General features: G+C 48.6%; 1 protein-coding gene across 1 annotated transcript in view; it reads left to right on the top strand.

The window, feature by feature from the left end:
- The first annotated feature begins 9,330 nt into the window (after positions 1–9,330).
- The window catches only part of LOC107112418 (caspase-1-like), a 16,995-nt gene continuing 12,756 nt past the window's right edge, over positions 9,331–13,569 (top strand). Inside the window, exon 1 of the mRNA XM_015413547.1 lies at positions 9,331–9,400. Coding sequence (XP_015269033.1) covers positions 9,394–9,400 — 7 coding nt within the window. The 5' untranslated portion in view covers positions 9,331–9,393. The remainder of the gene's footprint in view (positions 9,401–13,569) is intronic.

Genomic DNA, 13,569 nt, shown 5'->3' with positions numbered 1-13,569 from the left:
TAGTTGTGAATACTGAATGCAGAATGGCTTTATTCAAGAAATGCGTGGAGTGTGGGGCCAAAATGGCCCAGAAAGATGATCATAAATCCTGCCTAATTTGTTTAGGCGAAGGACACAATACAACCTCATGTCCGGCATGTTGTCGCCTCACCGCCAAAACGAGAGAGGGTAGAGCAGCTAGACTAAAGGCTGACTTATGGGAGAAGGCTTTGAGCGCCACGAACCCCCAAAGGGAAAAACAGACACAAATTAAAAAAAGACCGATGGCACCAACTCCATTGACATCAGTTGCGACCACGCCACAGGAGCTTACCCATTCAGCATTGGAACCACTTTCAAAGAAGAAGAAGAGAAGAGAAGAGATTGGATTTATACCCCGCCCTTCACTTGGAGTCTCAGAGCGGCTTACAAACTCCTTTCCCTTCCCCTCCCCACAACAGACACCCTGTGAGGTAGTTGGGCCTGAGAGAGCTCTCTCAGAAACTGCTTTTTCAGGAACAGCTGTGTCAGAGCTTGCGACTGACCCAAGGTCACATCAGCAGGTGCAAGTGGAGGAGTGGGGAATCAAACCCGGTTCTCCCAGATTAGGGTCCGCACACTTAACCACTACACCAAACTGGCTCTCGTCAAAGTCAAAGAAAAAGACTAAACATCGAGACCTGTCTCCCACTCCTCAACACCAACAGTCAAAATCTTCTCGATGTCAGGACTCCATCTCACCCCGATGTCATTTGTCCCTATCCTCAGAAGTGGCAGCCACCTCCCTGCATAGAGGTCAAAGTACCATTTTGCCACTCAGTCGTCCATCAGCCTTGAACAATCATCTCTCCACATCTCCTCTGTGTCAAGATTCACCTATCCACTCCGTCTGTCTGCCACCAATTCCGAGGACTCCGTCGCCAACCAGCCATCGGGATCAATCACCAGTTCTATTTGATGACAATGTTTATGAGGTTCCACCTCATCAGGATGAACCGAGAAGTGATGAGCAACAGGGACAATGTGTTCCTTTCACTTTGCCTCTCTTTAATCCACAAGACCAACGATGGTCCAAGGATAAACATGCACCCAGCCAATTATTCATGGGTGACTCTGCTTCTCTTCTGTTGAAACCAGAAGAACACATGCAACTAGACTCAGAGGCTGAATCTGAGAACACTTCACTGTCGTCGCCTGACAATATCATCGGAGACCCCTTGGCACCATCTCCAACTGATGACCTGACACTATATAATGAACAACTGATTAGAATGGCAGAATCCTTGGACCTCGAGTACACATCTACAGAGCCTCAGTCGACAGACTCCATAACGAAGGTCCTATGTACCCCAGATTCAGGCCCCATCAAGCTACCTCTATTGCAAAGCATACGTGACATTGCAATGAGAATTTGGGCTAAGCCTTCATCAACCCTGGCTTCTGCTATGAAGCTAGAAAATTTGTACAAGATCAGAGAGGATGGAGCCAGCTATCTGTTCCAACATCCAGAGGCTAATCCCTTGGTCTTAGAAATGCTTCTTGCGAAGGGTAGATCTGGGACACATTCAGCACCCTTAGACAAAGAAGGACGCCGCCTGGACAAACTGGGACGTAAAATCTACTCCTCTGGGGTAATGGGACTGCGTGTCTCCAATCTCACTGCTCTCAGGGGCCGTTACCAAATGTGTTTATGGGACCGTATGAGTCAATTTGTTGATTCCATGCCTGAGGATAAGAAACCCCTGGCAAGGGTATTACTACTGGAGGGTCAGAAGTTAGGCAAACAACAGTTAAATGCAGCTAGACATTCAACTGACTGTCACAGCAGAGCTATGGCATCAGGAATTACCCTGCGCAGACGCTCCTGGCTAAGGTCCTCAGTTCTTCCACAGTATATCAGGGCGAAGGTGGAAGACCTTCCATTTGAGGGTCAGGAGCTATTCAATGCTAAAACTCATGATGTCCTAAATGACTTTTGGAAAAACAAGCTCACTGCTAACTCATTGGGCACAACATCCTCCACCTCTCAGCCTTATAGGCAGGGGTATTTCCTAAGATCTAATCCAGGGGTGTCAAACATACGGCCCACGGGCAGGATCCAGCCCGTCCAGGCCCATGAGCATGCGAGATAGGGAAGATGAGGTGTGTGGGGGGGAACAGGAAGCTGCTTGGGGGAGGGAGCAGACAAGCCACTCCAGTCTTGGCTTCAGTGCGTGGTGCAACATCCTCCTCTGTTGCAGTTTACTTCAGCACCAGCCTCCCTGGTAAGTAGGGGGCCGCCGCAACTGCAATCACGCGTGCCTCCCCTCCCTCCCTTCCTATGGCACATAGTGAGGAAGCTCTTTTCTCTACCCAAGCTGGACAACGCCGAGCAAAAGTGGTGTACAAAGGGCGGGGTGGAGCTGGGCAAATGGAGCACCCCAGGTGCATTCAGTGAGGGGTGCCCAGAAGCCCAATGTGGAGGCTTTGCACTGAGGGGGAAGAGGAATGAGCTATGTGGAGTGGCCTGCCCAACATGGATCGTGACACTGGAAAAGAGGGTCATTCTTCCTCTCCCCCAACGCAAAGCCCTGCCCTCGAGCAAGTCTCAATCAAAAAGAGAAACGTTAGGAAAATATATATTCTCTTCTTGCTCAGCACAATATTTTTAACTGTGCTGAGCAAGAAGAGAATGCATTTTTTTCCGTTCCCCCCCCCCCTCCATAAAGTCTCCGGGACACCTGAGAGCCAACAACTTGAGAAGAGCTGCTTCAGGATCCAAGAGCAGGCTCTCGTTCTTCCCTTACCACATCTCTGTGCACATCAGAAGCCGCAGAGGCCCCCAGGCTGCCCCAGCCTGGATCATGACTCTGGAGAAAAGCATCATTCCTCCTCTCCCCCCAACACAAAGCCTGCCCTCGAACAGAGTCTCAATCAACAAGAAAAAAGTTAGAAAAAAATACATTCTCTTCGTGCTCAGCACATAAGAACATAAGAGATGCCAATGTTGGATCAGGCCAAAGGCCCATCCAGTCCAACACTCTGTATCCCACAGTGGCCAGAAATACCAGTGCCATCAGGAGGTCCACCAGTGGGGCCAGGACATTAGAAGCCCTCCCACTGTTGACCCCCCCCCAAGCACCAAGATGACAGAGCATCACTTGCCCCAGAGTCCCTATCTATACCTTGTGGCTAATAGCCACTGATGGACCTCTGCTCCATATGCTTATCTAATTCCCTTTTGAAGCCGTCCATGCTTGTAGCTGCCACCACTTCCTGTGGCAGTGAATTCCAAGTGTTAATCACTCTTTGGGTGAAGAAGTACTTCCTTTTATCCGTTCTAACCCGACCGCTCAGCAATTTCATGGAGTGCCCACGGGTTCTTGTATTGTGAGAAAGGGAGAAAAGTACCTCTTTCTCTACCTGCTCTATCCCATGCATAATCTTATAAACCTCGATCATGTCACCCCTCAGTCGTCTTTTCTCCAAGCTAAAAAGCCCTAAGCGCCTTAACCTTTCCTCATAGGGAAAGTGTTCCAACCCTTTTATCATTCGAGTTGCTCTTTTCTGCACTTTTTCCAAAGCTATAATATCCTTTTTAAGGTGTGGTGACCAGAATTGCACACAGTATTCCAGATGAGGTCGCACCATTTATTTATATAGCGGCAGTATTCTTAACTGTGCTGAGCAAGAAGAGAATGCATTTTTCCCCTCCACAAAGTCAGGGATGCCCTTCCCTCCTCCCGTTTGAAACTGGCCAGCCCTTCACATCATAAGAACAACTGGAAACATGTGATCTGGTCTCTTCATTTCTTGTTCTTCCATGGGATTGTGAGGTTCAAGGTAAAAACTGAATTGCTGCAATTAAGCTGGGTAATTTTCTCTGTGTGGCCTGAAGACTTTGCATTCGGTTTCTTTTCCTGGAAGGTCTCGGAAGGTCTATATATCAAAATTGATTGAGTTTTAAAAAATCATTAATTGGGTTTGCCTGTGAAGAAGAAGAGAAGAAACTGAATTTATACCCCACCCTTTACTCGAAATCTCAGAGTGGCTCACAATCTCCTTCCCCTCCTCTCCCCACAACAGACATCCTGTGAGGTAGGTGAGGCTGTGAGAGCTCTGAGAGAACTGTGACTGACCAAAGATCATCTAGCTGGCTGCATGTGGAAGAGTGGGGAATCAAACCCAGTTCTCCAGATTAGAGTTTGCGCACTTAACCACCTCACCAAACTGGCTCTTTATAAAGTTTATATCTCTGGTATCTGGCGTTACATTATATGGCACACATGATCCATCCCGACAAAGTGGCATTTATGTCACTCTGGCCCTCATAACAAATTAGTTCAACACCCCAGATCTAGTCAAAAATACCAACCTCCTAGACCATACAGGTTCTCTGATTACAGATTTCAGGCACCCCAAAATCCACAACAAACATACAGTGTGTGAAGAAACACATTTTTCCTTTGGAGGTTTGAATTGGAAGCTGTGGCTGGACGGAAGCTGTGGCTGGATGGTTGCGGCAGAGTCGATTGAAGTTAAATCCAACAAAGACAGAGGTCCTGTACCAGAGTTGAGGGGGTATGGATGTGGGCACCAGGCTCCCCACACTGGAAGGAGCACCTTTGGTGCCAGCCCAGACAGAGAGGAGCCTGGAAGTAACACTGAATGCCTCTCTCTCCATGGAGGCCCAGGTTGTTGCAGTCGCCAGATCTGCATTTTTCCATGTTAGGCAGATCAGGCTACTGAAGCCCTATCTCCCCCACACACACACACAGAAGACCTAGCTACGGTGATCCATGCAATGGTCACTTTCAGGCTTGATTACTGCAACTCCCTGAGGCTGATCCAGAAATTACAACTGGTATCTGCTGATGCCAACGTCTGTGAGGGCTCATGATTGGCATGTGCTTTGCCAGCTGCACTGGTTACCAGTTGAGTACCAGATCTGCTTCAAGGTGTTGGTAATAACCTTCAAAGCCTTATACAGCCTGGGACCAACATACCTAAGGGACCGCCTCTTCCCATATATGCCTCAAAGAGCTTTACAGTCTAATAAGCAACATCTTCTGGCAGTCCCTGGCCCAAAGGATGTCTGTCTAGGCTCGGCCAGGGCCAGGGCCTTCTCTGCCCTGGCCCCCACCAGGTGGGACACACTCCCCATCGAGATCAGGGCCCTGCAGGATCATATTCAGTTCCACAGGGCCTGCAAGACAGAGCTGTTCCGCCAGGCTTTTGGTTGAGGCAGCGGGTGTCCACACATGGCCTCCCTGAGGTTGCTGTCTCCCACCTACTTCTCATCCATCCCCCGGTAACCGTCCATATTCATCTGTACTAGTGGGTCAGAATTTTCACCAGTAAGCTGTAACCACTGATTTTAAATGTTTATATACCCCGTTCACACGGAGCATTTGCCGCGCTAAAGATATGGGTGAGAGGCAGATTTTCCAGGCGTGATCACACTGCAACATCTGGGAAGTGTAGCGCACCCCTGGCTAACCCATGGCTTCGTGCAGAAGTTACGGAGTAAAAAACTAGTACTTACGATGTACTAGTTCCGGAAAACGTGGGGCAAGGGTGGACGTCTGATCGTGTCCCGTCCTAGTCCCGTCGCAAAGCGGTTAGTTTTGTTTTTTAGTCTTCACAGGATGCGCACAAACGATCATGCGCATGCTCACCTTCTGATGGGAAAAAATATTCCCGATTGCCATGGAAGCGGCGTCTAGCGATTGCTGGTGTGATCGCGCCGCGCCGCTTCTTTGCCGCGCTGCAGGATAGCCGTGTGATCAGCACCTCACGCCCTAACCACGGGACCTCGACGGGACGTGTGATTGGGCGGCCATGCGTTATTTTGCTCCGGGGCAAACAGCCACGCTTCCCCCCCGCATTTTCCGGCCCGTGTGACCGGGACCATACTGTGTTTTTAAACTTTATTGTAACTGTTGAAATATGACATTACCAGCCCTGAGCCCGCTCGCAAAATGGGCGGGATATAAATATGAAAAATAAATTATTTGGAATCTTTTGCACAATCTGGTGCTGTGCTAAAAGTATACTGGAGAACATTTTCTTTTTAATAAATACTTTATAACTTTTGATGCTTGTAGCGGTTCTCTGTACCACACAGACCTCCACTGTCTCAAACATGCTATTTTAAAAGGAGTGTCAGAGGAAAGACAGGAAGTTGGCACATGACTATTCCTCCAGGGGTTCACCAGGCAGTAAATGATCCCCGTGGTGACTAGATGTTGGGCAGTGGGAGACACAGAGGCAAGACCTCAGAGCGTGGAAGGGAAGCTGGGAGTCCTAAACCTCCCAGCAGGCAATTCATTACAAAGGTCAGGTAGTGGTGGCAGGCTACTCAACAGGGGGGGGGAGCCTCTCCAATCTTGGAGGATAGGGTTGAACACAGCCTGCAGGCCAGAGCAGGCCCATTTCGCCACACAGGTCTTTCCAAAATCAAAACACCCAAGGTACAAAATCCCTTAGATCAAAGAGTAAGCATTCAAACCAAGCCCCAAGAGAACAACATCCCTGGGGATCAGCCTCAGACTGACTATCAAGTCAAGTTTTCTTTTTGGACCGGTTGTCCTGTTTTTCACAGGTTTGGCTCTCTATTACTGATGATGCTTGAGATTTCTGTAATAAATAAGGATTATTTCATTGAGTTTGATCCATGCCTCCACTTTATCCAGCTTTCTACAGCATCTCCTTATACCTTCCTATCCCAGGAAGTTTCCTGTCTCCTTTCTTTTCCTCCCTCCTATTTGTCAATTGTCTCCCACAACCAAGAAGAGGGTTTTTTTCTCCAGATTGTTTGTTGTAAATAAGCAAGACGGCAGGAAAAGGCCCATATTGGACCTCAGAGCCCTGAATAAGCCTCTACATAAGTAGAAGAGTACTGGGGATTATAGATGCCTTCCTATGGGATAGCAAATCTGCTAGCTCACATTAGCTCCCCAGAGAGATCCTGAACCCTCAAAGTGCTTCCGCCAACTCGCACAGCAGTGTCTGCTTGCTTTAAAAAAACACAACTCTTAGAATCTAAATCTGTTCTTTCTTTATATATATGATACTATATCTGCTATATACTATAACAAGAACCAGAAGTGAAAATCACCTCATCTGAATCCAGCTGGGCAGTAGGAATACCAACCTCCAGGTGGGACCTGGGGATCCCCTGGAATTACAGCTCATCTCCAGCCTACAGAGATCAGTTCCCCTGGAGAAGATGGATGCTTTGGAAGGTGGGCTGTATGGCACTGTTACCCCACTAAAGAGCCAGGTTGCTGTAGTGGTTAAGTGCGCGGACTGTAATCTGGGAGAACCGGGTTTGATTCCCCACTCCTCCACTTGCACCTGCTGATGTGACCTTGGGTCAGTCACAAGCTCTGGCACAGCTGTCCTTGAAAAAGAGCAGTTTCTGTCTGAGCTCTCCCAGCCCCACCCACCTCACAGGGTGTCTGTTGTGGGGAGGGGAAGGGAAAGGAGTTTGGAAGCCGCTCTGAGACACCTTTGGGTAGTGAAGGGCGGGGTATAAATCCAATCTCCTCCTCCTCCTCCACTAAGATCCCTGTCTTCCCCAGGCTCCACCCCCAAATCTCCAGGATTTTCCCAGCCTGGAGCTGGCATGCCCCCAGCGGCCAGTGGCGGGTGTGTGTGTGTGTGGACCTGGCAACCCTTGGGCCAAGCCATTTCCTAATAAGTCCCATTAAGGAAGACATTGTACCTAGGAGTCTTCACCTCAGCTCCCTCAGGCATGTAGCTTTAAAATTCACAGGACTTAATCCAGTTAATGGTTGCGAAATGCCTGGAGATTTTGTGGGTGAAACCTAAAGGAAGGGAGGGTTTGGGGAGGGGAGGGACATCAACAGGGTTGGATATAATGCCCCAAAGTCCACCGTCCAAAGCAGCCATTTTCTCCAGGGGAGCTGTCCTCTGTCATCTGGTGATCAGTTGCAATTCCGGGAGATCTCCAGGGCCCACCTGGAGGCTGGCAGCCCCTCCAAATTCACACCAAATGTGGCTGGCAGGACACACTTCTGGGGGGCCAAGGCTGATAATACAAAGCAGCCAATCCCACAACCACTGGGGGCAGGGCTTTTTTTTTTTGAAGAAAACCCCCAGCATATTAGGCCACACCCTTTACAGCACAGCCTATTAGCATATTAGGCCACACCCCCATGTTACCAGAAGTGTGGTCATCCAGCCACACCCACCTTTTGCTTCTTATTCTGTTTACCTTGTTGTCAAAACCCAGGGCCTTTTTTTGTAGCAGGAACTCCTTTGCATGTTAGGCCACACACCCCTAATGTAGCCAATCCTAATGAGTTTCTGCTGCTGGGTGTGGCCTATTATGCTAATGAGTTCCTGCTGGGTGTGGCCAACTCAGGAGCCAGCCGGAACAAAAATAGCCCTGACTGGGGGTATGTGTTGGGTTGGGGATGTGTGACAAGGCAGTGACTTCTAGCCGGCTGTGGTACTTGCTTTGTCACAGAAGGTCTTCCAGCGGCACCTTTAAGACCAACAAAGTTTTATTCAAGGTATGAGCTTTTGAGTGCAGGCACACCTCCTCAGATACCTCAGTATACTTTCCTCAGATACCATCAAAGCGCATCAAAGCTCATACTTCGAAAAAAATGTTGTTGGTCTTAAAGGTGCCGCTGGACTCACACTTTGTTCTGCTGCTTGAGACAGAGTTGCCAGCTCTGGGTTGGAAAATACCTGGAGACTTTGGGGGTGGATCTGGGAGAGGGTAGGGGAGAGACCTTAGCATGCAATGCCAGAGAGTCCACCCTTCAAAGCAGCCATTTTCTCCAGGGGAGCTGATCTGTCAGCTGGAGATAAGTTGTAAAAGCGGGAGATCTCCAGACCAGTGTTCCCTCTAAGCTGAGTTAGTGTGAGCTAGCTCACAGTTTTTCAGCCTCTGGCTCACACATTTTTGCCTTAGCTCAGGAAGGATGGCTCCAGAGCAAGCTAATTTATACAGCAGACAAATTGCCTGCTCACAACTTTAATGCCAGTAGCTCGGAAAGTAGAATTTTTGCACACAAGACTCCACAGCTTAGAGGGAACATTGCTCCTGACCCCACCTGGCGGCTGGCAACCCTAGTTTCAGACCAACAGGGCTACCCCACCTGAATCTAAAGTCTTCCTAAATTCGACTCCCCGGCCGGATCTTTGCTTGGAGTCTGTCTTGGCGAGATCTCTCCATCTATGGGCAGAGGAGAACGAGCCAGACAGCCGAAGAAACCCGCATCAAAGGCTCTCCCGGGGGCAGGCCCTTCCCCTAGCGGCGGCGACGGCGGCGGCAGCAGCAGGAAGTAAGACGACGGGGGTGGGTGGGTTGTTCTTCGTTTCGCTTTCGCTGTTAACCGATCCGGAGCGGCTCTCAGACGTGCGGTACCGCACTGGGCTTCCTGAGGGCGCGCGGCCATGGCCGGTAGGTGACTTGCTCGGACACTTTTCCAGCGGGTTGGGGATTTTTTTTGGGGTGTGTGTGTGTGTATTCTTTGCTTTCTCGTTCAGGCTCCCCCCCCCCTTCTGTAAAACACCTGCTTGCCAGCTCGCCGGCGTCTCCTTCCCTCACTTGATTCTTGCCTCTGGGGTCTCCATTGCCAGAAATATCAGGCTCCCAGTCCCCACCCCACCCCTCCAAACAGCCTTCCCGCCATGTCATTCTGTGCAGAGGACAAGTTGGGCAACCCGTTCGCTGTTCAGTGATATTTTTTCCGGCGGTGGGGTGGGCGGGTGGGAGCGCGCAACTACATCAGAGAGGAGACATCTGTCCGCCGCTGCTTCTGCCCTCCCTGCGTCCCGCTCTTCTCCTCAAACTCTTCTGTGGCCTGTGGGACTGGAAACGCCCTTCTCCCGCTTCCTAATCTTTAAAAAATCAATTGCTCATTGACGCGAGTTCTTACTTGCCTGTTCCCAACCACTTGCTGGCGAATAGAGCGCTCCCAGCAAGGGATTCAGGGGGCTGATCATCATGCAGCTTTCAGAAACCGTTGAGCCACGCGTGTCTCCGTCAAGGGACTTCTCTCGCTGCCCTCCTCCTTCCTTCCCTCCTTCCCGCGCCACTTTCCCGAATTGAAACGGCCCAGGAAGCGCCGGGAACACAGAACTAAAAGACAGGGTCCCTTTGGACACATACACACACAGATCTCCCTCTCTCCCGCTCGCCTGCTGGAAAAGTTGCCTGCTGCTCTGCTAAGATTTTTGACCCTCCCCTTCTGCTTTACTGGCGATGCTGTATTTCCTTTCCCCATCTTTAGATGCAAATTCATGCAAGCAAATTCATCCCGGACCTTCCGAATAGGAATATAGGAGGCGGTGAAATCTTCATTGCTTCAGGCTCTGGAGGTCACAGGGGTGCCCACCTTGGCATCCCCTTCTGATGGTGTTAATCTGCTGCAGTAAAAAGAAACTGGAGGCTAGGGGCACTTTAAAGACTCATTGGACTTTTAAATTCCAGCATAAAATGTTGGACACTACAGCCCACCTTGTTAAATGCATGTAGTCCACCTAGGCTGCAGGTGCATTCTGGGAGCCCACCTGGAAGTCATCCTGGGAAACCTCCAGGAATCGCCTGGAGACTTCTTAGCACCAAATCCCCCTTCTCTGTTTCCTGCTTGGGGAAGGGGGAAGCTTGACCATTTGGCTTTCCCTATTAGTATTTGGAGCTGCGGTGGCTCAAGTGGTTAAGACGCTGAACTGCAGGCTGTGAAAGGTCAGTAGTTCAGCAGTTTGAGACCCGGGTGCCGCATGACGGAGTGAGCTCCCGTCTCTAGTTCCAGCTCCTGCCAACCTAGCAGTTCGAAAGCAAGAAATTGCAAGTAGATAAATAGGTACCACTTTGGTGGGAAGGTAACAGCGTTCCGTGCGCCTTGGTGTTTAGTCATGCCGGCCAAATGAGCACCGCAACCTTAGAGTTGGATTCGACTGGCTTTCGAGCAAGGGAACCTTTACCTTTACCTTTTTATTAGCATTTGTATATAGATACACTGGGAGGCACTTGGGCTGCCTTCCTGTTCTCTGACTGCAGAAAATACATTTTTAAAACTACTATCCAGGAGAAAAGGGCATTCTATTACACTTGCCTGTGTTCTCCGCGTACTTAGTATTGTTAAAGGTCATTGTTGTTGAAGACAACTGTCTGCGTAAATTACATTTAAAAATATTTTCTTGATATATTATGCACATATTGTCATGGTATTTGCTAGTCTTAGGCCCCGTTCACACAGCGAATTTGCTGCTGGAGAGCCACGATTGAATGGCAGAGTTTCCGGGCGCGATCACACTGCAATATCGGGCAAGTGGAGCACACCCGTGGCCAACCTGTGGCATACCGCTGAAAATGCGGAGTTAAAAAATACCTGGTCGAAGGTAGTAGCAACTGGTTTGCCACTGGCTGCCTCCAGAATGCGTCGGTGTGATCGCGCTGGCGCACCGCTTTTCCTTCCGGCTCCTCGTTGAGGCGGAGGGAAGGAACCGTGGCATGCTGCCGATGCATGGGATCATGTTATGGTGCATTAAATTGCGGCGGTGCAAGTAGCCACACCTCCCCCCCCCCCGCGCGCGCATTATCCGGCCCGTGTGACCGGGGCCTTAGTTGTTGTTTTTTACTATGACCCATCTTTTCAGTCCAGTCCTTTTAATTTTTTCTACCTAAATGCAGAACTTTACATTTATCCCCATTGAAATTCATTTTACTTGTTTTAGTCCAGTTTTTCAGCCTGTCAAGATTATCCTGTATCCTGACTCTGTCCTCTACCGTATTTGCTACCCCTCCCAATTTAGTATCATCTGCAAATTTAATAAGCATTCCCTGTATCCCTTCATCCAAGCCATTGATAAAGATGTTGAACAAAACAAGTCCCAGGACAGATCCTTGAGGCACTCCACCTGTCATTCCACTCCAAGAAGATGAAGAACCATTCACAAGCACTCTTTGGGTGCGATCTGTCAACCAGTTACAGATCCACCTAACAGTCATAGGATCCAAACCACATTTTTCCAATTGTCAACAAGTATATTATGTGGCCCCTTATCAAAAGCCTGACTTAACTCAAGATAAACTATGTCTACAGCATTCCCTCGATCCAGCAAGGTAGTAACTTTCTCAAAGAGATAAGGTTAGTCTGACATGACTTGTTCTTGAGAAACCCATGCTGGCTCTTAGTAATTACAGCCATCTTTTCTAAATGCTCGAGGACTGTCTGATTGATTATTTGTTCTAAAACTTTCCTAGGTATAGACGTCAAGCTGACGGGTCGGTAGTTACACAGATCCTCCTTTCCCCTCTACTTGAAGATGGATACAACATTTGCCTGCCTCCAGTCTTCTGGCACCTCACCTGTTCTCCAAGAATTCTCAGAAATAACAGACAGAGGCTCAGAAATTAAATCCACGAGTTCTTTTAGTATCCTTGGATGCCACTCATCTGGCCCCAAGGACTTAGTTTCAGTTAAAGAACCTAGGTGTTTATGTACTACCCCTATATTGATCCTTGGCTGCCACTCCCTTCCCTCATCATGTGTTCTTTTTTTGCCATATTGAGCACCATTTCCCTTGCAAGAGAAGACTGAGGGAAAGTAGGAATTGAGCAGTTCTGTCTCTCTTCATCACCTGTTACAATTTCACTTTCCTGTCCCTACATTGGGCCTACCATGTCCTTGCTCTGTTTTTTACTTTTAACATAAGAAAAGAACCCTTTTTTGTTGTTTTTAGCATCTCTCACTAGCCTAAGCTCATATTGAGCTTTAGCTTTCTAACTCTCTCTACAAGCACTGGTTATTTGTTTATAGTCATCCTTGGCCCTCCTTCCACTTTCTGAATGAGTCTTTTCTTATTTCTCAAGTCTTTAGAAAGCTGTTTATGGAGCCACCTTGGCTTCTTTAGGCCCCTCCCATTTTCCCTTCTCATAGGAATTGTTTGTGATTGTCCCTTCACTATTTCACTTTTAAGAAACTCCCATCCCTCTTGAACTCCTTTCTCCTTAATTATTTCTGTCTATGGGATTCTACCCAGCATAACTTTAAGGTTGTCAAAATTTGCTTTCCTGAAGTCCAACCTTTATGTCTTTCTATGTACAGCTTTTACCTTCCCCAAGAATGTAAATTCCAAAATTCCAAAATCACTATTACCCAGGGTGCCCACTACTTTCACCTCATCAACCAGTTCTTCCCTGTTGGTAAGAATCAAGTCCAAGATAGCAGATCCTCTTGTTTCCCTCTCCACTTTCTGGAAATGAACTCAGGAATTTATTGGACCTTTCCTTTTTGGCAGAGTTGGACTTCCAACAGATATCCGGGTAACTGAAATCTCCCATGACCACCATGTGCCATCTCTTTGAGAACTTTGTAATCTGTTTGTTTTGTCCAATTCATTTCTCTATTGTTTTCACTCAGCCTTCATTGCGCTGAGTGAGAGCCCACTCTGTCGCTTCTGACAAAGTGGGCTCAAGTCTACAAAAACATTTGCAGGAATAAGAAAAACCTGGTGAGCCTTTGAAGTGTCGCTGGACTCTTTGAAGTGTTGCTGAGGTAGGAAACGCTTGATGATCCTCAGCTAGACCAAGAATAACCAAAGCTGATCATGGCTGTCTTGCTT

The sequence above is a fragment of the Gekko japonicus genome, unplaced genomic scaffold (assembly GCF_001447785.1).
Source record: "Gekko japonicus isolate JY-2015 unplaced genomic scaffold, Gekko_japonicus_V1.1 scaffold250, whole genome shotgun sequence".
Classification (NCBI taxonomy): Eukaryota; Metazoa; Chordata; class Lepidosauria; order Squamata; family Gekkonidae; genus Gekko; species Gekko japonicus.
This window is presented reverse-complemented; position numbering and strand designations above follow the sequence as displayed.